Source organism: Protopterus annectens, chromosome 10.part0, assembly GCF_019279795.1.
Source record: "Protopterus annectens isolate FY-2018-M chromosome 10.part0, PAN1.0, whole genome shotgun sequence".
NCBI lineage: Eukaryota > Metazoa > Chordata > Ceratodontiformes > Protopteridae > Protopterus > Protopterus annectens.
This window is the reverse complement of record NC_056744.1, coordinates 1,243,057,360-1,243,083,953: the sequence shown is the minus strand read 5'-3', so window position 1 is coordinate 1,243,083,953 and position 26,594 is coordinate 1,243,057,360. Positions and strand designations below refer to the sequence as shown.

Sequence of the window (26,594 nt, the reverse complement as noted above, 5' to 3'; positions counted from 1 at the left end):
GAAGGCAAACCTGCCAGCAGATTACCCAAATGTAATGACTGCAACAGTGAATACACTCGAACATCTGCATTTATGGTAAGTGTACACAACTGTACTATTTAACACCTAATATGCGAGCTGAAGGGCTAGGTCGCGAGAGATAAGTTGTTGACCTCTTTATTTGGGGGGGGGGGTCTGAAATTAATTATTTCATATTGTAGAACATAAAATGTACCACTTGTACCATTTGTTCAGTGTTTTCTGTCTCCTTTGCTCGAGTGTGGAGCATGTCTTGGAAGTCCATAATGCAGTTCATTATGTCTGTCATCTATTCATTGTTGGAAGGACGATGAGATTTCCAATGTTTGGTGAAATTTTAGCCAGCAGCACAACAGTTCTAATAGTCCATTTTCACTACACCTGTCTTGAGGTTCCCTAAAGCCAATCAAAAGTAGGAATCTGGCTAAAGTTTATTGATCTGGGCATCACACATAAGCTGAAGGTTTTTCTTAAGTCTATCAAGCAGTGGGCAGTCGGAAAACATATGCAACCAGTCCTCCAGGAAACCCCACCCACACTTCCAGCAGAAGGAGTCCATCCCGGATATATCCTGCAGAATCTAGACTGGATACAGAAGTACTTGCACAAATACTGCCATCTGAAAAAACACACACAGGCATACATACATATATATGTGTGTATATATATATATATATATATATATATATATATATATATATATATATATATATATATATATACAGGATCCTGTGGTATATGTGGATGTCTGTAAAAGGTTTGTTCTGTAAAAATGCAGTATTACAAGCTCCCTTTCCCTTGCTAACCTATATTTATCAGTTGTCATTTCCTTATTGGATATAAATATCTTTGATGTAAATGACTGAGTGTATCTTTCTATGTAGTTTTCCCCTTTCTGAAATCCAAATCCACTCTGTTAACCATGACCAATCCTGTACAGGGACTGTGAATGTTTTTAACATACCAACTTCTCTAATCCTATATTTGTATAGGCCCCTACCATTTGCCTGCAGTCTAAAAGTATTTTGAAAGTCTGCCAAGCCCGTAGGCTTATTAATGACCAACAGTTGTTCCCAATAGATAAGCAGCCTTGCCTTCATAAATTCCTGGGAAACTTGCATCTTCCTTGAATTCCAACAAGTAGCCGCTAAAATGAGCATTATTAAGTCTGTTATCTGGTTACTAAGTTTACAAACTGTGAGTACTCATCTAACCTGTTCTAATATCTCCTTAGATATTGTAGTACCACCATCTCGAGATCATGATTGTTTGCTAATTGTTATCCACATGCCCTCCCTGGGTACGTGTAGAACCATCTCCTTCCAGTTACTTGTATGCGTCAGGGAAATTAATCCCTGAAAGAATTTTACCCTAGTTGGATAGAGATCTAGATCTGGCAAGCCCAGTCCACTCATTCCTCTGGGGAGGGTAAGTATTTTTGCAGCAACCCTCAGTTTAGACCCAGAGAATACAAATCTGATAATCAGTTGATGTTCTTCATGTTTCACTGTTGCAGTCCTCAAATTTGGGTTATCCCTGCTAGGGTAGCCATTGGCCGGGCCGAATACAGAGACTTAGTATTTCTGCGTCAGTTGCTGTCGCTTGAGGACTGACGTCAGGTCGTCAGTGGTATATAAAGTAAGGCAGATGACACCATTACGTCAGTCTTTCTTGCCGTGGAGCCCGAAGCAGTTCACACGAGTGCCAGTCAGCCGTTACCTTAGATGTTCATCGTGCATACAGCTGCAGTCATAACAGATGGGTTCTCCTGCCGTCAGGCGGGTCCAAAGTCGGCCGAATTCCAAAGTCTAGGTCCAGCGTCAGTTGTCGTCACTTCTTCCCTGACGTCAGTGCGACAGGGGTATAAAAGAACCAGCCGACGCCATTTTCTTCAGTCTTTCTTGCCGCGCAGTGCCCGAAGCAGAAGCAGTTCGCAAGTGCCGGTCGGCCAGCTCCTGAGATTACGAAAATCTGGAAACCGAAGTCTTCTTAAAAGCTAAGTACCCCATTGGGGAAACTTTTCTTGCCTCAGACCGATGTCAGACAAAGTTAATAATTGTATTTCTTGTGGGAAGCAAATACCGCATAAGGATTTCCATTCCCTCTGTATTCCTTGCTTAGGCCCAGACCACGACGTCTCGGTCTGTCGCTTTTGTGCTACATTCAACAAACGCACTATTAAGTGTCGGGCGGAGTTCGCCCAGCATTTTTTTGGGAAAGCATTTAACTATACTATGTCGTCGGATACTCCGACTCCGGTTTTGTCTAAAAAACGCAAAGACAAGGACCGACACTCGAGGTCCGCGGCCTCTACCGACACCACGCCAAAGCCGACTCCACGTGGTCCGGTTCTCAGCGAGGCGCCTACGCAGCCCCTGATTACCGACAACACATCTTTGGCAGTGTCTCCTGTACCCGAGGTCGCAGGCTCCTCGGCCCACACCCCGACTACAGATACCGACGCCACTCTTGGCGTTGAAACACAGAATGTGGACAGGTCCACCTCCACTCAAGGTGTCTTCAGACCTTCCTCTTCTTTCTCCATCAAGGCTTTCACCAAGTCTAAAGCATCCATGCACTCTAAGAGACCAGCTACACAGGGCCCATCTCCAGGCCCCATGCCTAAGAAACAGATGCTTAAAATGGCTGAGGATTTAATTACTCTAATCAGAGGTTCTCAGCCACCTCCGGACAAAAGGCCCAGAGTGGAGGAAGATTCCCCCTCCTCTGATCAGGGCTCCATTATTTCAGAACACTCTGAAAATCAGGAACAGTCTTACTCCCCTTTTGAAGACTCTGATGCAGAGGAGTCTATTCCTTCTGTATCCCCCCCTGAGGATTTCTCATTTGGGGAAACTTTGCATACCTTAAGGGAACACTTCCACTGGGAAGGCCAGGATTATTCAGATTCCAAGAAAAGGCTCAGGGAATTTCTTTTGTTACCCCAGCACAGGCCTCTGGCTATACCTCCTGTCTTGGACATCCTAGATGATGTTTACTCTGAGGCCTGCCTTAACCCGGACTCTCTACCTCCAGCTCCAGTTAAGCCTGACAGGTACTACAGGGTTCCTGATTCACACCAATTTCTATACAAAAGCCATGCTGCTGACCTAGAAACCATCTCACAAGGGCCCAAGGGAGTTAAGGCCTCCATTGCCAAAAATCCATTGCCTTCCGAGAGAGATTCCAGATCCTTAGAAAGGTGGGGAAAAAAGGTATACACCTCAGCTACCTTATCCATGAGGGCCTTAAACTGTCAGTTTCATATGCTAAAATACCAACAGTTTTTGTTATCACAATTGAAAAGTAAAATGTCACAACCTGAACAACCAGACTTGAAGGAGTTGCAGGATTTGATGCATAGTGCAGAACAAGTGGGTAAACATACCTTACAATGTGGTTTTGATGCTCTAGAGGCCTCATGTAGAGCTGCTGTTACAGGCTCAGTCATACGTAGGCATGCCTGGCTCAAGGAACAAGCCTTGCCTGATCATGTCAAAGCTAAATTACTAGACGCCACTCTTCAAAAGGATGTACTATTTGGGGCTAATGCTGAGGAAGTATTACGGAAAATGGAGGAAAAGGCTAAATCAATGCAAACTGTGAAGGAATTTCTGCAGGTTCAACCCCCACGTTTTAGTAGAAATTGGCCTTCCAAAAACTGGTCCTTTCCTGCCACAGACAGACCCCAAAGAGGCAGATACAGGCGCCCGAGGGGCAGAGGACAATCAGGGTCATATAGAGGCAGACAATGGCAAGCTCCTACACAAAGAGGTGGTGAGGACAACTCGCAATCTTTCAGAAAGCAAACCCAATGACTTTCCCCTTTGCATGCCAACCAGGTCTCAAATGGCAGCCCCTTAGGAGGAAAGCTGGCACTATTTTCAAAAAATTGGCATGTTGTCACAAAGGACAAATGGATCCTGGACATTATAAACAGAGGCTACAAATTCCATTTTCATACCCTTCCAAAAATGAGAGGCATGCCAAACCTGCCACACAATCAAAGGGCAGAGGCACAAAGGCAAATTTCAGATCTCATAAACATGAAAGCTATTCAAGAGGTACCTACACACGAACAAGGTCAAGGTTTTTATTCCAGTCTATTTCTGGTGCCAAGGAAGGGAAAAGATTGGAGACCTATTTTGGATCTTTCCATCCTAAACACATTCCTACTCGTACCAAAATTCAAGATGCTCACTCTACAGCAACTTCTTCCCATGCTGGGCAAGGAGTCTTGGCTGGTAACATTGGACCTCAAGGAGGCATACCTGCATGTCCCAATCAGACAAAATTGCAGAAGATACCTCAGATTTCTTGCAGGTTCAACCCATTATCAATTCTCTGCATTGCCCTTTGGCTTATCTACTGCGCCCAGAGTATTCACGAAATGCCTGGCATCAGTAATTACCTACTGCAGACTTCAAGGGATACAAATATACCCTTATTTGGACGACTGCCTGATCCAAGCGGACAGCAAGCACATTCTTCTGAAACATCTGGCTTATGTAATAATGTTATTAAACTCTCTGGGATACACAGTCAACAAAGAGAAATCAAGGCTAATACCCTCTCGGAAGATAATTTTCCTGGGTGCCAATTTGGACACAAACACCCAGATGGTCTACCTCACGCCAGAGAAGCAGGGGCAACTAATTCAATACTTCAGAACACTGGCAAATTGCACCAGGCTGACTGCAAGGAAAATCCTGCAAGCTCTGGGATTCATGGCATCTTACATCTTATTAATCCCATGTGCAAAGCTGCATATGAGAAAACTACACTGGTACCTAAAAAACATATGGTCTCAACACAGCCACAGTTTGGAAACACTAATACCACTAATTCCATGTCTGCAAAAGGAATTTCTGTGGTGGGCTCAAGCATGTCAAACAAACACAGGTCTTCCATTCAGCAAGCCTCAAGCAAATCAAGTCATCACAACAGATGCCTCGGACTACGCCTGGGTGGCGCACATGACAGATCGGTGCATTCAGGGCAAATGGTCCCAAAAAGAAAAGCACCTTCACATCAATCAAAAAGAAATGCTAGCAGTAATAAATGCTATTATAGCCTTCAAGGACCTCCTACAACCAGGTCAACTATTGATAAGAACAGACAACACCACAGTTATGTGGTACATAAACAAGCAGGGAGGAACACATTCTTACCCCCTATGCAGACTGGCCATGTCACTTTGGAACATGACCATGGACTTACAAATGGAACTACAAGCACAGTACTTGCCAGGCAAGGAAAACACGCTGGCAGACAACCTAAGCAGGAATATGATAGATCCACACGAATGGAAGTTGCATCCAAAAGTTTTTACAGAAATAATCCAAGAATGGGGAAGGCCAGACATAGATCACTTTGCCTCCCACAGAAATCATCAATTGACAAAATTCTGCTCAAGGATTTCCCATCCAAAGGCCTGGAGAGTGGATGCTCTCTGTTTCAGTTGGACATCAATGACAGTTTATGCCTTCCCGCCTCTTCCTCTGCTGCCCAAAGTTTTATTGAAGACCAGAGCAGACAGACCAGAGATGATCCTCATTGCTCCGGACTGGCCAAGGCAACACTGGTACCCACTCCTGAGGAGCCTGACACATTCCCCACCATGGACCCTGCCTCTAATGCCTCTTCTTCTGACTCAGCACAGCTTCAAAACTCTTCACAGTCAGCTAAAAACACTCAATCTAGCCGCATGGAAGATTCCTTGGCATCACAGCAGGCCCTACTCTCCAAGGAGGTGCAGGAAGTCATTTTGGAGGCCAGAAGGCCATCAACTAGAAAAGCTTACTCCGCAAAATGGAAACGTTTTTGCGTCTGGAATGAGAAAAGGGGCCAGGACCCTGGAAAACTGAATTTACCTCAAATACTACAATATTTGGCAGAACTGCTAAGCAGTGGACTTTCGTTCTCCTCCATCAAAATCCATGCCTCAGCCATTTCTGCAGAATACAACACTGATCCACCTTTATTCTCTCACCCTCTCTTAAGACAGTTCCTCAGAGGGGCTAAGAATTTAAGACCTCCAAGGAAACAACCAATACCTGCTTGGGATCTTAATTTCATTCTGGAAAAACTGACCTTGCCTCCTTTTGAGCCAGCTGCCTCATCAGATTTACAATATTTGTCCTGGAAAACAGCTTTCCTTCTGGCTATCACTTTGTTTCAGAACTGCAGGCTCTCATGGCTGTCCAGCCTTTTATCATCTTCCATCAGGACAGAGTTTCCTTACGAACCAACCCGTCCTTTATGCCTAAAGTGGTATCCAGGGTAGCTTTAAATCAGGCCATACATTTACCTACTTTTTATCCTAATCCTCAAAACAAGGGGGAGAGATTACTACATTCCTTGGACATCCACAGACAACTGCGTTACTATTTGGACAGAACAAAGCCTTTCAGAAAAGCAGAACAGCTCTTTGTGGCCTATGCGGTAGGAGTTCAAGGAAAGCCAATTTCCAAACAGACAATCTCAAAATGGATAGCACACTGCATACGCTTTTGCTATTCTTTTCATGGCAAAACTGTACCTACAGGCATTAGAACCCATTCCACCAGGGCCACAGCCACCTCTGCAGCCTTCCTCAGAGGAGTACCTACCAAGGATATTTTGGAAGCAGCCACTTGGAGTTCTGTGCATACCTTCTCCAAGCACTACAACCTACCATTATACTCCAAATCTAAAGCAGGCTTTGCCACTGCAGTCTTGCAGGGCATTTTGGCTCCTCCTAGTTCCACCTAGTGCCTACCACCCCTTTCTTAGCTTTGGGATTCTACCCATCTGTTATGACTGCAGCTGTATGCACGATGAACATAGTACAGTTTTGTACCTACCATAAATGTAGATGTTTGAGTGCTAATACAGCTGCAGTCCAGGTTTCCCCTCCCTCCTTCCCCTCTAGGGGTTGTCTTTTATGGTGTATTTGCTTGCAACTACTGTTTTTTAATTATATTGCATTGCATTATTGCATAATTTTATGTATTGCCTTCCTTCTGGGGGCACCTGACATCTGGGGCAAGAAAAACTGAAGAAAATGGCGTCGGCTGGTTCTTTTATACCCCTGTCGCACTGACGTCAGGGAAGAAGCGACGACAACCGACGCTGGACCTAGACTTTGGAATTCGGCCGACCGAGGACCCGCCTGACGGCAGGAGAACCCATCTGTTATGACTGCAGCTGTATTAGCACTCAAACATCTACATTTATGGTAGGTACAAAACTGTACTTTTTCATTTCCAAATTGAAGTTGAAGTCTTCTAAAGCTGAGTACCGCATTGGGGATCCTTTTTTCTTGCACTAACCGATGTCAGAAAAAGTTAATTGTCTCACTTGTGGAAAGCAAATACCACACCCAGACTTCCACTCTTACTGCGTCACTTGTCTAGGCCCAGACCACGACGTCCCCGTTGTCACTTCTGTGCTTCGTTTAATGCCAGAACTATCTGTCGTTGAGCCCTTATTGTAGCCAGATATTTTTGTTTACAGTCCTCGAATTCCAATATGGCTTCAGTAAGCCATCCAACACCAGATCTTCCGAAAAAACGTAAAGATAAAGACAGTAACAGACCCCACAGGTCCAGACCTACAGACGATTCCATTAAGCTAGTCGTCAGTCCTTCGGTACTCAGTGAGGCGCTTTTACAGACCCTAATGCCCGCTTCAGTTGATTTGCAGGCTGCTACCGAGATCCTTTCAGAGTCCGGTATGCCGCAAAACTCTTCGTCGAAGGATCCTGCAGTCGTCTCTACTTGGATGGGTCTGGAGCTGCTGAACATTCACTGGCTTCTGAGGAAGTCCTTCACACTACCGAATCGCAACACAAATGGATGTCTTCTTTTGCGACTACCGTTCTTTCGAAAACAACAGAGTTTCTTAGGCCCAGGGTTCGAACCACACCCTAAAAACCACCTATCTTGCTTCAGTCTCAAATGCTTAAAATGGCAGAAGACCTTATCATGCTGATCAGGGGAAGCCAAGCCACCCCTTAAAAAGGAAAAGAGATCTGTCACCAGTAGTTTTGTCTGAACTAGACTCAGAGGAATCTGATGCATCTGACTATGAAGACATGGAACCCCTCTCCACTTATGAGGATTCTGATGTAGAGGACTCCATTCCTTCAGCCTCTCCCCCAGAGGATTTTCCTTTGGGGAAACCCTGCATAATATTAGGGAGCATTTCCAATGAGAGAGTCAGGAATACCCTCAATCTAAAAAGAGACTAAGGGAATTCTTAGACCTTCCGCAACACAGACGTATGGCCATCCCCTCAGTCCTGGATGTGGTGGATGATGTATTCCATGAATCCAGGTTGACTCCTGATGCCCTACCTCCTGCTCCCAGAAAACCAGACAGGTACTACAGAGTCCTTGACTCACATAAATATCTTTTTAAAAATCCTACAGCTGACCCTGAGGTCATTTCTGAAGGGCATAAAGGGATTAAAGCAACCTCTGCTAAGAATCCCACCCTCTCAGACAGGGATTCCCGAGCATTGGACAGATGGGGTAAAAAGTATACACCTCAGCTACTCTTGCTATCAGGACACTAAATTATCAGTTCCATATGCAGAAATTTCAGCAACATACCTTGGAACTCCTTAAGCACAAAATGTCTACCTTTCCTGCTTGGGCAGAATCTAAAGATTTACAAGACTTAATGCATTTTGCAACTCAAGTAACTTACACACTTTGCACTGTGGTTTTGACGCCCTAGAGGCTTCTTGCAGGGCAGCAGTCACTGGATCTGTCATTAGAAGACATGCATGGCTTAAAGAACAACCCCTGCCAGACTATGTCAAATTTAAATTGTTGGATGCCCCCTTGCACAAAGATAACTGATTTGGCACTAAGGCAGAAGAGGTCTTAAAAAAAGATGGAAGAAAAAGTAAAATCTATGCAAACAGTTTAGGATTTCTTACAGGTCCAGCCCCCTAGATTCAGCACACATTGTCCCTCCAAGCACTGGTCCTTTCCTGCTCCGAGTAAACCAGCCCAGCGGAAACAGATCACGCAGACAGCAGCCCCAGGGAATGCAGAGATCTAAGCAGTGGACTACCTTCACTTCAAACCCAGGGAGTTCTAAGCCACCCCCTTATGGTAAGAACTCGCAATGACTCACCTTCTCCACCCCCCCACCCACCTTCACATACCCCTAGGAGGAAACCTCTCCTTTCACTCAAGCACCTGGGCCACCAGTACCAAGGACCAATGGGTTCTAAACATTGTGTCTAAGGGATACAAATATTCCTTCCACACTCTTCCAACCCAATAAGGATTCCCAGATCTACCACCAAATCAGTGGGCAGAGGCTCAAAAGCAAATCCTTTCCCTACTCTCTCTGAGGGCAATAGAGCATGTTCCTGCAGAACAGCTAGGCTAAGGCTTCTACTCCAGACCTTTTCTGGTGCCCAGAAAAGAGGGCACCTGGCACCCCATCCTTGATCTATCCATTCTAAACACCTTCCTGGTGATCCCAAAATTCAAAATGCTCACCCTCTAGCAGCTGCTACCCATGCTGTCCAAGGACGCCTGGCTAGCCACCCTGGATCTAAAAGAGGCCTACCTCCAAATTCCTATTGGGGGAATCATGCAGAAAATATCTCTGCTTCATGGCAGGATCTCAACACTTTCAGTTCTCTGCACTTCGTTTAGCTTATCTACTACTCCCAGAGTACTCCCAGAGTTTTCACATAATGCCTGGCTCTGGCCATTGCCTTTTGCAGACAAAGAAATATTCAAATTTATCCCTACTTAGACGACTGCCTTTTACAGGCAGACGGCCATAAAAAGCTGCTCAAGCACCTGGCCTGTGTAAAGAGCCTACTAACCTCCCTAGGGTACACAATCAATGAAAATAAATCAAATCAGGTGCCCTCCCAAAGGATAATCTTCCTGGGAGCAAGTCTGGATACAACATCCTAGATGGCATACCTTACACCAGATAAACACATTTTCCTGTCAGCCCACTTCTCTCAGCTGGCCACCAGGCCTCAGCTTTCTGCAAGGAAAATGCTGCAAGCCCTGGGGTTCATGGCATCTTGCATTCTCCTCATTCCATATGCCAGACTGCATATGAGGAAACTTCACTGGTACCTAAAGAGCCTTTGGTGTCAACACTCTCAAGACCTGGAAACTCTTCTACCTATAATTCCTTGCCTTACCTCTGCTAAGAATCCCACCCCCTCAGACAGGGATTCCCGAGCACTAGACAGATGGGGTAAAAAGTATACCCCTCAACTACTCTTGCTATCAGAGCACTAAATTGTCAGTTCCATATGCTAAAAGTTCAGCAAATACCCTGGAACTCCTCAAACAAAAAATGTCTTCCTTTCCTGCTTGTGCAGAATCTAAAGAGTTACAAGAGTTGATGCATTCTGCAAGTCGAGTAACTCAACACACCTTGCACTGTGGTTTTGATGCCTTAGAAGCTTCTTGCATGGCCGCAGTCACCTGTTCTGTCCTTTAAAAGGCATGTGTGGCTTAAGGAACAGCCCTTGCCAGACCTTGTTAAATCTAAATTGTTGGATGCCCCCTTGCACAAAGACAACGTATTTGGCACTAAAGCAGCAGAAGTCTTAAAAAGAATGGAAGAAAAAGCAAAATCCGTGCAGACAGTTAAGGATTTCTCACAGGTCCAGCCACCCAGGTTCAGCAGGCATTTTCCCTCCAAGCACTGGTCCTTTCCTGCTCCCACTAGGTCACTTCAGCCCACAGACAGCAGCCACAGGGAATGCAGAGATCTTAAGCAGTGGACTACCTCCACTTCAAAACCAGGGAGTTCTAAGCCACCCCCTTATGGGTAAGAAGTCACAATGACTCTCCTCCCCCATCCTCTCCCTCTGCCCACCTCCACTTACCCCTAGGAGGAAAACTCTCCTTTCATGCAAACACCTGGGCCACCATTACCAACGATTGCTGGGTTCTCAACATAGTGTCCCAGGGATACAGATTTTCTTTCCTCACCCTTCCAACCCCGTAATGGTTCACAGATCTACCTCAAAACCAGTGGGCAGAGGCACAAAAGCAAGTAGCAAGTCCTTTACCTGTTCTCCATGTGGGCAGTAGAGCACATTCCTGCAGAACAGAGAGGCCAAGGTTTCTACTCCAGACTTTTTCTGGTACCCAGGAAAGAGGGCACCTGGCGCCCCATCCTCGATCTATCCATTCTAAACACCTTCCTGGTGATCCCAAAATTCAAAATGCTCACCCTCTAGCAGCTGCTACCCATGCTGTCCAAGGATGCTTGTCTAGCCACCCTAGACCTTAAGGAGGCCTACCTCCACATTCCTATCAGGGAATCATGCAGGAAATGTCTCCGTTTTAGGGCAGGATCTCAGCACTTTCAGTTCTCTGCGCTTCCCTTTGGCTTATCTACTGCTCCCAGAATTTTCACAAAATTTCTGGCTCCGGCCATTTCCTTTTGCAGACAAAGGAATATCCAGATTTACCCGTACTTAGACGACTGCCTAATTCAGGCAGACAGCCAGGAGAAGCTGCTCAAGCACCTGGCCTTTGTAAAGTCCCTACTAACCTCCCTAGGGTACACAACAAATGAAAAGAAATACAAACAGGTACCCACCCAAAGGATTGTATTCCTGGGAGCAAGCCTGGACACAGCATTCCAGATGGCATTCCTTACACCAAAAAAGCAAACCTTCCTGACAGCCTACTTCTCTCAACTAGCCACCAGACCCCAACTGTCTGCAAGCTCTGGGGTTCATTGCATCTTGCATTCCACTCCTTCCATATGCCAGACTGCATATGAGGAAACTTCAGTGGTACCTAAAAAGCCTTTGGTGTCGACATTCTCAAGACTTAGAGACTCTTATACCTATAATACCTTGCCTCAGAAAAGATTTCTTTGTTGGGCAACAGCATGCTCCCTCATCAAAGGACTACCTTTCTCACCACCCCACGCCACCAAGACCCTCACCACAGATGCATCAGATTATGCCTGGAGTGCACACCTGGATGGCAGGTGCATACAGGACCAATGGAGCCCACAGCAAATCCATCTGCACATCAACCAAAAAGAGAAGATAGCTGTCCAGCACGCCTTGATAGCTTTCAAGCCCCTTCTCTCCCCAGGGGCTTTCCTGATCAAAACAGACAACACAACTGTGATGTGGTATATCAACATGCATGGAGGGACTCGGTCCTATGCTCTGTGCAGGCTGGCCATGACCCTTTGGTACACATTCTCTGCCATGCAACTCCACCTGTTAGCACAATTCCTACTGGGTTCTCTCAACGCTCTGGCGGACCACTTAAGCAGAAATCTTCTGGACCCACATGAGTGGCAGCTTAACAGAAGAACCTTTGCCCTAATAACTCAGAAATGGGGCACCCCGAAGGTCGACCTCTTTGCCTCTCACAACAACCCTTGTTGCATTTTCCCTCCAAGCACTGGTCCTTTCCTGCTCCCACTAGGTCACTTCAGCCCACAGACAGCAGCCACAGGGAATGCAGAGATCTTAAGCAGTGGACTACCTCCACTTCAAAACCAGGGAGTTCTAAGCCACCCCCTTATGGGTAAGAAGTCACAATGACTCTCCTCCCCCATCCTCTCCCTCTGCCCACCTCCACTTACCCCTAGGAGGAAAACTCTCCTTTCATGCAAACACCTGGGCCACCATTACCAACGATTGCTGGGTTCTCAACATAGTGTCCCAGGGATACAGATTTTCTTTCCTCACCCTTCCAACCCCGTAATGGTTCACAGATCTACCTCAAAACCAGTGGGCAGAGGCACAAAAGCAAGTAGCAAGTCCTTTACCTGTTCTCCATGTGGGCAGTAGAGCACATTCCTGCAGAACAGAGAGGCCAAGGTTTCTACTCCAGACTTTTTCTGGTACCCAGGAAAGAGGGCACCTGGCGCCCCATCCTCGATCTATCCATTCTAAACACCTTCCTGGTGATCCCAAAATTCAAAATGCTCACCCTCTAGCAGCTGCTACCCATGCTGTCCAAGGATGCTTGTCTAGCCACCCTAGACCTTAAGGAGGCCTACCTCCACATTCCTATCAGGGAATCATGCAGGAAATGTCTCCGTTTTAGGGCAGGATCTCAGCACTTTCAGTTCTCTGCGCTTCCCTTTGGCTTATCTACTGCTCCCAGAATTTTCACAAAATTTCTGGCTCCGGCCATTTCCTTTTGCAGACAAAGGAATATCCAGATTTACCCGCATTTAGACGACTGCCTAATTCAGGCAGACAGCCAGGAGAAGCTGCTCAAGCACCTGGCCTTTGTAAAGTCCCTACTAACCTCCCTAGGGTACACAACAAATGAAAAGAAATACAAACAGGTACCCACCCAAAGGATTGTATTCCTGGGAGCAAGCCTGGACACAGCATTCCAGATGGCATTCCTTACACCAAAAAAGCAAACCTTCCTGACAGCCTACTTCTCTCAACTAGCCACCCAGACCCCAACTGTCTGCAAGCTCTGGGGTTCATTGCATCTTGCATTCCACTCCTTCCATATGCCAGACTGCATATGAGGAAACTTCAGTGGTACCTAAAAAGCCTTTGGTGTCGACATTCTCAAGACTTAGAGACTCTTATACCTATAATACCTTGCCTCAGAAAAGATTTCTTTGTTGGGCAACAGCATGCTCCCTCATCAAAGGACTACCTTTCTCACCACCCCACGCCACCAAGACCCTCACCACAGATGCATCAGATTATGCCTGGAGTGCACACCTGGATGGCAGGTGCATACAGGACCAATGGAGCCCACAGCAAATCCATCTGCACATCAACCAAAAAGAGAAGATAGCTGTCCAGCACGCCTTGATAGCGAGCCCACAGCAAATCCATCTGCACATCAACCAAAAAGAGAAGATAGCTGTCCAGCACGCCTTGATAGCTTTCAAGCCCCTTCTCTCCCCAGGGGCTTTCCTGATCAAAACAGACACAACTGTGATGTGGTATATCAACATGCATGGAGGGACTCGGTCCTATGCTCTGTGCAGGCTGGCCATGACCCTTTGGTACACATTCTCTGCCATGCAACTCCACCTGTTAGCACAATTCCTACTGGGTTCTCTCAACGCTCTGGCGGACCACTTAAGCAGAAATCTTCTGGACCCACATGAGTGGCAGCTTAACAGAAGAACCTTTGCCCTAATAACTCAGAAATGGGGCACCCCGAAGGTCGACCTCTTTGCCTCTCACAACAACCATCAGCTCAGCAAGTTCTGCACCAGGGAGCATCACTGCATGGCTTGCAAAGTGGATGCCCTGTCCTTCCCTTGGGTCAATCTATCAGTCTATGCCTTTCCTCCACTACCTGTCATCCCCATGGTACTGCTCAAAATAAAGGAGGAAAAAACAAGGACAATTCTTATAGCTCCAGACTTTCCCTTGTTGCGCAGCCTGTCCCCTCTGCCACCTTGGCATCTCCCTTAGATTCTAAACCTCCTGACCCAGAGGAAAGGGGAATTCATGCATCCCCAATTGCAGACACTCAATTTGGCAGCTTGGCTTATTCCCTAGCTCCCCATCAATCTGCCAACCTCAGCAAACAGGTTCTAGATGTTATACGTGAGGCCAGGTGCCGTAGCACTAGGAAGTCTTATGCTGACAAATGGAAAAGTTTCTGCACCTAGATTCGGGCTAAGGGAGCCAATATGGCACAGCCCGCCCTCCCTCCCTCTCATCCTGGATTACTTATCTGACTGACTACACAGTGGCCTCTCTTTCTCCTCTATAAAAATACATGCTTCTGCTATCTCTGCTAGTTTCCCCACTGAGCAGCCCCTTTTCTCACACCCTCTGATCAAACAGTTCCTAGGAAGGGCTAGCAACTTGAGGCCACCCAGAAGAGCACCAACCCCAGCTTGGGACATTAACTTTGTGTTTGAAAAGCTCCCCCTCCCCCCTTCGAACCTGCCTTTTCAGCAGTGCTAAAATTTCTCTCCTGGAAGACTGCTTTCCTTCTGGCCATCACTTCAGCCAGAAGAGTCTCTGAGCTGCAAGCACTCATGGCTGTGGAACCATTCATCATCATCCATGCTGACAGGGTATCCCTCAGGACTAACCCATCCTTCATGCCCAAGGTGGTGTCCAGTGTGGCTCTCAGCCAATCCATTTATTTGCCCACCTTTTTCCTAACCCGCAGAACAAGGGGGAAAAGATCCTGCACTCTCTAGATGTGCACAGACAGCTCAGATTCTATCTAGACAGGACTAAATCCTCCAGAAAGTCTGATCAATTGCTGGTTAGCTTTGCTGCAGGGGCAGAGGGCAAAGCCATCTCCAAACCAACCATCTCCAAATGGATAGCACACTGCATCCATTTCTGTTACAAACAACACGGAAAGCCTCCCCCCAAGGGGATCAGGACTCACTCCACCAGAGCAGCCTCCACCTCTGCAGCGTTTCTCAGAGGAGTCCCCACCAGGGACATCCTGGAGGCTGCCACCTGGACATCTGTTCACACCTTCACCAAACATTACCACCTGCCTATCTTCTCCAAATCCAGGGCAGGGTTTGCCTGTGTAGTCTTGCAGGGCATCCTAGCCAGCCCCTAGTTTCCTTGACTGTCTCCACCCTTTTCCTCAGCTTTGGGATTCACCCCAAATGTGATGACTGCAACAGTGAAACACGAAGAACATAGTATAGTTATGTACACCATAAATGTAGATGTTTGAGTATATTCACTGTTGCAGTCCTGGTTTCCCTCCCTCCATCCCCTTCTTCTTTCTTCTCTTTCCTTACAAGGGACAAATTGGTATTTACGTTCTACTGGTGGGGTTCTTCCACCAGAACCTGGCTCCCACTTGGGGGCTCCTGACAGGTTAGGGCAAGAAAAACTGATGTAATGGCGTCGGCTGCCTTACTTTATACTACTGATGACCTGACATCAGTCCTGAAGTGACAGCAACCGACGCAGAAATACTAAGCCTCTGGTATTTGGGCCGGCCGAAGGCTACCCTGGCAGGGATAACCCAAATGCAATGACTGCAATAGTGAATTCACTCGAACATCTACATTTATGGTAAGTGTACACTACTGTACTTTGTGTACACTTACCATAAATGTAGTTGTTTGTGTGTGTACACTGTTGCAGTCTTGGTTTCCCTCCCTCCATTCCCCTTTATTCTCTTTCTCCTTTTATTACCATTCTTCCTTGTTGTTCTCCTTTCCTTACAAGGGACATGTTGTTATTTATTTTCCACTGGTGGGGTTCTTCCACCGGTACCTGGCCTCCTACTTTGGGGGCTCCTGACAGGTTAGGGCAAGAAAAACTGATGTAATGGTGTCGGCTGCCTTACTTTATACTACTGGCAACCTGACGTCAGTCCTCAAACGACAGCAACCGACGCAGCAATACTAAGTCTTTGGTGTTCGGGCCAGCCAAGGGCTAACCCTGGCAGGGATAACCCAAATGTGATGACTGCAACAGTGAATACACTCGAACATCTGCATTTATGGTAAGTGTACACAACTGTACTTTCACCTAGGAGGAGGGTGACTGTGGCAAGGAAGTGAGTGGTAAGGAAGGAGACTACATTCTCTTCATGGCAGCATGTATGATAGGCCATCTAGTCATCTGTAGATCAATCAAAAGTTCACTTGAATGAGGGTTGGCACAAAGGGAGAAAAGAGACAGAAAATAATTTAGTTCCTGAACTGTTGTACATATTGATCTAGAAGTGGTACAAATCACTTCAGTTCACTAAATGCTGTTCAGCAGAGGAATGCCACAAGTATGTATAGTAAATTTAATTAAAGTAGATTGGATTTTTATAAGCCTATGAATAAAAATTACAGCAGAAATTTGGCAACACATGATCCACTTTAAAGATCACTTGCAAACACTTTTGTTTCTACAGTCATCTCATACACTTACTTTTACAAAGCTATGCAGAGAGCAACTGACTAAAAATATTTTATCTTAAATAGATTGAGTTTTTTTGTTTTGTCTGGAAGCCTAACAGTCATTGGCAAACACACATGTATTTTGGTTCAAAGTTCACGAACTTCCACTTGTTTGATTTTCTTCTTTTTTGCCTTCAGGCTCTAGACCGGTTATGAACCATCCATGATTTTTTTTAAGGGGACTCCTTGTGTAATGCTGGGTCTACCCTTTTCATGCAAGTTCACATTTGTGATTGGCTTTTGGCTCCAGCCATAGAGAACACCCAGTCATGAACCAAGGCTACTGTATGATTTTCTATGCTGCTGCTTTGCAGTAATATAGGGGTAGAACGTTTGGGGAAAGTTGCAGGCTGGCTGTAAGAAATATGGGGCAGGTTTTTTAGAACTTTACGGAATAGTTAGCTCAGCTCAAGCACACAAGAAGTCCTGTCAATGAAAATTAAAGAATTCCAGATGATTATTAGATTAAATGTGCTGAAGAATAATAACCGTCGTTATCCCCAAAACTGTAATCATATACTGCTAAGTTCATCAGAAGTTGCAAGGACATCATACTAAAGTGTTTGTTATTAGACTGATGACATATTCCCTACTGAAGTTTGATAATTTCATGACTGAATAAATTACACATATTGGACCTCTAAAAAGTAGTTAGAAAAAAATCATTCAAACATTTCCTGAAGTAATGTTCAGAGATGAGATACACATTTTGTCAGCTACCACCTGTTCAAATAATGTAATCAAGTAGGGTAAACCTGCATTAGAGTGCAATAAAGAAATGTCACCTAAAATCCACTTTAAACCCTGTGTCGGTTTACATCAGCACTGCTCATATAATGGCAAAATACCCATTACAAAGGAAATTCACGTAAAGCCATTTCAAATTATGTTTATTTTACTCAGAATAAAAATGCTGACAAACAAGATATGTGTGCGAGACTGAATAAACTCTCCACCCCAAAATGAACTCACACAGGTTCATTTTTCAAATGAAAATAACTGGAAAACCAGTGGAAAATTTCTTGCAGTCCAATCACTCCTTAAACGAGACAGTCTTTGCCTTGAATGAATATTTCTAAGGTTCAAATAGTTTTAAGATCAGGCTCACTTTTCCTCTGGGCATCTCGGTCAGTACTAAGTCCACCTTTGCCTCCTCCGTGCCTGACCTCATAGTGTTTCTGTGGACCAGGTTGTGGGATATTTAGTAGTTGAATAAATCCACTTATTTCCTCTGAGAAATGAGTTTCGTCTTTCTCCACATAAAATTTATGGTAGCATCAAATCAGTTCCTCTAAGATTCCCCCAGGACCTTAACAATTTCCTCAGGAGAGAGATTTCAAAGCATTGTAACAGACCTATTCACGGTTTCACATCTTAGCCTCAGGGTCAGGTATTTTAAATTAGACTGGAAATGTTCAAAAAAAAAAAAAAACTGTGTTCAGAGACTTTTTCATTTGGGTCACTTTGATCCAAAGATTCCTGCAAGTGCTTTCTCGTCTCCACTAACCTGCCCTTAGCATTTGGGATCCCTCTAGTCATTTCTAGCTTGAACCTTCATAAATGCCATTAGCCCTTGCCAGACCAGTTTTGCCAAAACTACAGTATGGCTGTCAAAAGTTATTCTTTAAGTAGTTCCCACTGGTTGAATGTGAAAATCTACATTTTCTCCTCTAACACTGCACCCAGCTATTCCATGATGTATTCCCCTTTGCTGAAGTATAAGTTAATAACCCAGTATATGTCGGGATCATAGGGGGAATGATACCATTATCGGAGCCTTCTTCATGTTACTCATCAGGTACTCGTGCTTCTTGGTTACAATTATTTTTATCTATCCTGAAGAGAAACAAACCTTTGTGTAAAACAAGTGAAATGGTGCTGGGGGGGGGGGGGGGACTAAGACTGCTGAGCATCTTCAATCCTCATTAAGGTTAGAAACCTTCAGATGTACTTCCTTAATACAGGGATTGTGGAGCAGTGGGGGCTCGAATGCACCCCTCCTAAGAGTAAACACTGTATTCCTGTCTAGGACCACTCCTTCCTGAAAAATCACCCACTCTTACAGCAGCTTCTTTGCCTACTCCATGGTAGTGACCAGGAAAAGGTATAGATTCAGAGTAGAGACAAGGACCCCATTCAAGTACCTATTAATGAAAGTATGCCTCCCTTCCTTGTCTAGAATGCATATAAAAGACACCGGATCACTGCTGAAAAGAAAGAACACGTTGGACTACCAAATTAAAGATGAGTGCTTTTGTTCCTTTAATGAATAAAACGGAACTTTGTCAGATAAAATAACCAATGAAGGTTAACCCTTATATAAAAAGACTAGTGCAATCAAAATTTATACTCATTTAAAAAACACTTCAGTTAAAGTGCCATAGACAAGAAAATCAACAAAATATAAACAATTTACACCTTACCTAGAACACAGAAGGTGGAAAGGTGTACCTACATTAATCAATAGAGCCACACCTCTACATCACTCCCCCGCCTTTATATGAGACACTCCCTACCACCAAGTAACCTGACCTGCTCAGTTTTAAGTGATTCCTCACTGAAAGCTGGGTCTCTTGGAGTAAGACAATATGGGTTTTCCAGTACTTTAGTGTGGTATACACCATATCCTGCTTCATTGGTCTAACACATACTCAGTAGCTCTCCAGACAAAGTTCCCAGTCCGTCTGTCATGAAATGCAGACATCATCATCAACAAATGTTAGAAGCCTTATATGCTACCCACCCATGTATCCTGGTTTATATCTAATACATTACCCCTAACAGGGGCTTGGGGGATTCCTGGAGAAAGAAAAAAAACTGTGTTAAATTTCAGCAGAAATCCATCACAACAGTATTAATCTTTCAGTGAATGAACCCCTTTCCCCTTTATAACCCCTAACTATGTACAAGTAACATCCAGAAAATCAGCTTCCAAAGAGAAGGCAAAACGCTTTTATAAAAAAGCTAACAGGGAGGACAAATACCCAACATCTAAAAGACAGTGGATGGAGTAACACATGCTAAACCCCCATGTACATCATCCATTCTCAACACCACCCACATGTGCACTCTCTTTTTCCTGCATCTCCTCCTACTCGCATATTTCCCTGTGAAAGGCATTCCCCCAACACCACTGCATGCAAGTGATAAGAAATATTAGGATTTTACTGCAGGGCTCTATCAGATGAATCCAGACAGTGAAAGAATACCTTCAGTTGCCTTTATTTTCCTTGTGGGAAAATATTGAGAATTGTACCCCTGATTTGCTTCATTTTGAGGATTTCTAATGGGAGTCATTAGCCAGGGATCCACTGCATATCCATCACCACCAATATGGTCCTTGGGAGAAATCACCCCTTGAAACTGTGATACAGGTCATGTGTGTTCCATATGTGGGAATCATGGAAATTGCATGGATGGCCTGCACATGCATTGTTGGTGTTACCCTTTGCAATTTAGACAACCAAGTCAGCTGGCAGTTGATTGCATTTGACAAGCCTCTACCCCAGTTCCCCAGAAGGGGTCTTGATTATGGCATTGAAGAGCTGCTGGAATATTCTCAAGGCAGTTGACTGAGATACCTGCGCTGTGTCCTTAGTTGATTGATGGAAGATCCCTGTAGCTAGTATACTTCAAATACCAAGGTACGTGTAGCTTTTATGTCCACTGGGATAGATCCACAACTCCCACTGGGCTGCAGCTGAGGCTGACACATGTCCAATTTCTCCTGCATGTCCATGTCCACTTAGTAGTGGTGCACAGTATCATGGACTACGTGATATATGTAAGCATGCTTGGATGACACACTGCCTCGAGGGGGGAACAACTTGCACGACTGTAGCTCATGACTGCAATTAGTGTTTGCTGAAGAGGTGGCAGCCCTTAACATTTTTCACTCTTCCTTCAGCATGAACTCCAGGAATTAGTGAGGCTCAATTGTAATGCGTGTTTAGCTTTATGGCGAGCTGTTCATGCATTTCTCAATGGCTCTCACCGTCTTGATTGGGTCTGTATCATATAATCGACATTTCAAAATGTTGAAGCACCTTTACTCGACACGAAAATGTCGAATGCTGACTTTGTTGAACACCCAGCACACCGATTTCTGTCGAGGGGAAAGAAATCGGAAGGCAAACGGACAACACAACATAAAAACTAACATATTTAAGTGGGGGGCTGTTCCCCCCCACCCCCCTAACTAAATGTTGTGGCTCTGAGACCGCACTACATTCGGGGAAAGGGCAGGTGTGACAGAATGGCCAACCGATTTTTTTCCCTTGGAAAGAAATCAGTGTTTTGGCCGTTTGACAAAGTCAGCGTTTGACATTTTCGTGTCGAGTAAAGGTGCTTCGACATTTTGAAATATCGATTATATGATGTAGACCCTCTTGATTTGTCCCATTTGCATACAACAGGATACTCTTTTTAATATTCCTCATTATCATGCCATTATACAGCCATTAGCATACAGTGCATCCAGAAATGCTATTCTTTGGTTACTGCTAGTAGTATATGGATCTCTAAATTGTACACATCCTACATGTGGCCGCCTAATGCACAGATTCACTTTTCACAGAATGACGTGCTTTTCTGACTGCCAGCCATGGTTTGAAGGTTTAACTTGCACTTAGTTTTCAGAAACTTTTCACAGTCTTGCATTATTTCCATTATTTCCATTTTTAAAGATAAATTAATGTCATCATTTCATATTTTATATACCATCTTTTAACTTTTTAATGTGTAGTATGGTGCACAGTAAAAAGGCAAATTAAGTTGTGTGTAGATGTTGTCACTGTTTCTTCTTGCATGTCTACTTCAAAGTTGCATACATAATACTAAATAACTACCATTGTTTTAGGTCAACTGACAGTCAGTTGAAATTGTGGAATGTAGGGAAGCCACACTGCTTGAGATCCTTCAAGGGTCATATTAACGAGAAGAACTTTGTCGGGTTGGCATCCAATGGAGATTACATTGCCTGTGGTAAGTAATTTGATCATTAATGCTACTAATCTTAAAGTGATTTTAAAAATAGAGTTACTTGAGTTTAAAACTGGAAATACTTAGGAGGTGAAACTATCGAATTAAGGGGGGGAAACTCCCAGTAATCCTCACTGGAACTGGACTGTTGGAAGGTAGATGTTCATTCCATTCTGTTGTCTTCAAATCCAGTTTGATGGTACATTTCGAGTATCACTCTGATTTTGTAAGAGTACCTTTATCTAATAGCAGTTTGTTTCATTATAGTCCATGTATGCCGAGGATCCCCCACTCCACCCATTTAAGAACAATGTGATTGATGTTTCTTGAATAAAAATAAATCTTTGCCTTGAGTGGCTAGTGAAACTAAATAAATACAGCCAGACACAGGGATTTTGTACTAAGATAGTTTGCATTTGTATTGTGATTAGTACTGTTTAATCTATGTATGTACCAGTGTTCTAATCACTGTCACTGAATGTGATCTGTTTATGTGCTCTTGGATTATTGCCTTCATTGTAATTTACGTGGCGTTCTATATGGAAAATAGAAAAGTATATATTACTTGCTAATTACATGTATGACTTAGATCTGACAAAGCTCTAACAAGAGTGAAAGTACTCATCTTTTGTTTTTACTTAAACCGTGGGTTAAACAAGCAGTACCAGCTTGAATCCTATTTTCTTGTTTCTTGTAGTAAGAATGCAAGGTGATCTTTAAGATGCCTCTTACATTAGTATTTTTGACAACAGAAAACAGCAAAGCACAGTACAACCACCACGGCAAGCAGCATAAAAATTCAAGGAGACTAAATAAGACTGTATTTAATAAAAATCAGGATAAGCGCTTTCACATAAAAATGCTTCATCAGTTCCTCAGTATACACAGACCAACAAGTACATTTAAAAAGCACATTCAAAAAGAAATTACCCTATCAAACAGCTAGGTCAGTTAGTGATGTAATGGCCTCGATTTCAATGCTGGCTTTAAAGGAACAATGTAATTTAAGCTTGGTGCTCTGTGTGCCTGTAATGTGGCAGTCCACCTCATCTCCACACATTCTGCTCTATTGACTATGTCCCCACCTGTGACAGACTCTGGTATTACCTCTATCACAGTGAACTTAAAAGAATATCCACGGTCATCTTTAACATGTTTAAAAAGGGCGCTTAAACAACTCATTCTCCTTATGTTCCCTACGTGCTGGAGGACACAATCCTTCAATTGCTGATTAGTTTTACCCACATAGTATGACTCACAGTCATTACAATTCACAAGGTACACTAAATTAGCTGTCCTGCAGTCAGCATGTACCCTAAAAACATGGTCTTTACCAGTTGCAGGATGTGTAAATGTATTAGTTCGGGACATATATTTACAGACTTTGCAGGACGACATGGGAATTTCCCAAACCTCAGGGGTAGACTATAAGATTTCCTAAATGGTCTACAACATAGTTCCCTTTCCAGAGTCAGATTATTTTTGTAAACAAATCTAGGGGCATCACCTATCACCTTGGATATGGTGTCATCAGAATGTAGTATAGCCCAATTCAGTTTGACAATGTCACAAACTAAGTTAATGTTACTGCTGTATTTCAAACAAAAACTCGATGTAGATCTATTATTCACCTTAGGATGCGATGACGTCACGTCCCTATTCAAAAAGGGGGTGCCCACTGTATCCCTTAGACTATCCACCTCCTCTACTCTCTGCACTATTTCTCTTTTACGATATCCCCTGTCTGATAGCTCATTCGCCAATCTATCCGTGGCCCGTACATAATCATTCTCCTGTATATGCAATCTGGATGTACGCAGGAATTGCCCTTTCATGGCATTTTCAAAAACCCTCTTGGGGTGCATACTTGTCCTATCAAGCAAATTATTCTTCCTGCATTCCTTCCTCTACATTAAAGAATCAGCCCTTCCCGTGGTTGTATCAAGAAAATCTATGCTAGATTTAGAAGTACGCATAGAAAATCTAAAGCATGTACTACTGCTCTCTAAATAGTTAACAAAATCCTGTAACAAAACATCTGTACCCCTCCAAAAAATAAAAATATCTACAAAGCGCTTATATAAAATCAAATGTGATCTATAAAAATGTTCAGAAAAAATCAAATTGGACTCCCAAACCGCTAGTACTAAATTTGCATAACTATTGGCATAGGGTGTGCCAATGGCGGCACCCTGTGCCTGCAAATAAAAAGTACCATCAAATATAAACACGTATTTCAATATTAGATCAAGTAAAGCACAAATAAGCTCAATCCGCTGATGTGTTAAACCAGTAACTCTATTTAAAAAACTTCAGAAACGTATTACACCAGTCAAACCCAACAATTGCCAGTCAATAAAAGCGATATAACTGGTGAAAAATTAGTGTCTGGTATTTTCTGTCTCATTCCTTGGAACCGGACACTCATTTTTCACCAGTTATATCGCTTTTATTGATTGGTATTTAAGAAACTTCTAATTGAGGCAACCCAAACAAATCTAGTATAATTGTAAACAACGCATTAATATCTAATGTTGCTAGTATATAAGTCCCATCATTCAAATCCAGTCCACGAGTACATTCACCAAAACATACTAGAAAATCTTCGGTCTCTCTCAAGACCACCGGCGCCTTTGTCAAATGAAGTTTTAATTCATGTTCAACAAACGTTGAAAGGGGCTCAGCGGCCCAACCTTTGCCAGCCACAATTGGCCTCATGGGTGGTTTAGATCTTGCCTTATGTGTCTTTGGTAGGCCATTGAATGATGGAATCAATGGATGTTCAACCATCAGGAAGTCATACATTTCCTTAGTTATTGTATCTGACATCAAAAACTCATGCAATTGAACATATATATTGCTGATAAAACCATTAATCTCATATCTAGTGATAGGTAAATCAGTATCCCGTTGACTCAAAAGTTCCTTCATACTAGATAGATATTCAGTAGTATCCATTACTACAATCGCCCCGCCCTTATCGGCGGGACATATACAAATATCCAGATTCAATTTAAGCTGTTCTAAAGCCATATAGTCTCCTTCAGTGACATTATAAAACTTTCTGCCACCTGGACATGTCAAAGCACCATAAATATCTTTCTCACAGACCTTGACAAAGGTCTCAAGTACAGGAGGAAGCTGGGGATTAAAAGAGCTGGGCTTCCTCAAACCCTCATCAAGGGGCTGAGAATTCCCATGAAATATAGTTTTAAGTGCAACATCCCTGGCAAGTTTGCGTAAGTCTATTAGCACATCACTAACCTGTGCTGATCTTGCTGGTACAAACAAGAGTCCTCGTTCAAGTATATGCTGTTGAGCCTCTGTTAAAATAAACAAAGAAATATTCAATATCAGCGTTTTCGTTGTTTCTGCCAAGCTCCCATCCCCTTCTGCTCGAAGGCCGGCCTCTGCTGTTTGTGTCCTCTGCTCACAGATCGTGTCGCTGATTGGTTCATCGGCAGCTTGAAGGGAACCGGTCAGTTCGGAAGTGCTGATGACAAAAAAGAAGTTGTTGCAGAAGTAAGGGTCCCACTCATTGTTTGTTTGGGTCTAGCCCCTCTTTGTCCATCAGTAGCTTGAACTTGTATACTGCTGCTACCAGTCAATACTGCCCCTTCATGATTAGGAGCTCCTGCCTCTTCAGAAGACCCCAATTCTGGCCGATCTCCCATCTCTTCCGTTGCAGCAACTTCAACTGTATCAGTCACTTCTCTGACTGGATCAGCATTAGATCGTAAATTATCTTTATCCACAGTTACTTGTCTAGTAATAGAGCGTTGCCATCTCTAAAGTCCTTCATATCCCTCTTGAGGTTTTTTTTCTTCAGGAGAGACAAACGCTCATCATAGGAAGCAAGATTTATAAAGAGATTCTCAATTTTGTCCACATATGGCTCACCATTAAATCGAACAGACAAGGTCTCTTGCAACCTAGTGGCAGTTTCAACAAGTTCTTGCTCCATAGGTGCAAAGAAATCATTAATTAAATGCAAATAGTTAAAACTCAGTTCAAAATTGAGACTTTGCCACTTACACAATAGTTTGGGGAAAGTATCCCCATACGTGGGCATCCGCAAAACTCTAAGTCCCCGAGGTGCAACTTTATAATGAAGGCACGCCTCAAAGTGTAGATGCTGCCACTGTGCTCCTTTCAGTTTATAAAGAATATTCTCCTGCTCCTTAAACAAAGTATCAAAGGCTTTCATCTCAGCAGTGTCCTCTCGCACAGTGGAAGTAGAACAAAACTCTGTTGCAAATAAAAGGGTTATTCACAACATGAACCGACCGTTCAAAGCAATATTGCTGTTGTAATTTTCCAGATGCTCGACCATCCAGATCCATAGTGCTGCTCTCAGCCACGGGTCGTAGTAAAGGCACCAAAAGAAATATGTAGACCAAACCAACACCAACGACTAAAGGTCTGTGCCAAATAAATAAATAAGGAAAACAGAAAATCACAGTACAACCACCACGGCAAGCAGCATAAAAATTCAAGGAGACTAAATAAGACTGTATTTAATAAAAATCAGGATAAGTGCTTTCACATAAAAATGCTTCATCAGATCCTCAGTATACACAAACCAACAAGTACATTTAAAAAGCACATACAAAAAGAAATTACCCTATCAAACAGCTAGGTCAATTAGTGATGTAATGGCTTCAGTTTCAATGCTGGCTTTAAAGGAACATTGTAATTTAAGCC

General features: G+C 43.8%; 1 protein-coding gene across 1 annotated transcript in view; it reads left to right on the top strand.

Moving 5' to 3' along the window:
• The window catches only part of COP1 (COP1 E3 ubiquitin ligase), a 1,660,397-nt gene that overhangs the window by 1,367,837 nt on the left and 265,966 nt on the right, over window positions 1-26,594 (top strand). Inside the window, exon 19 of the mRNA XM_044085965.1 lies at window positions 21,769-21,893. Coding sequence (XP_043941900.1) covers window positions 21,769-21,893 — 125 coding nt within the window. The remainder of the gene's footprint in view (window positions 1-21,768; window positions 21,894-26,594) is intronic.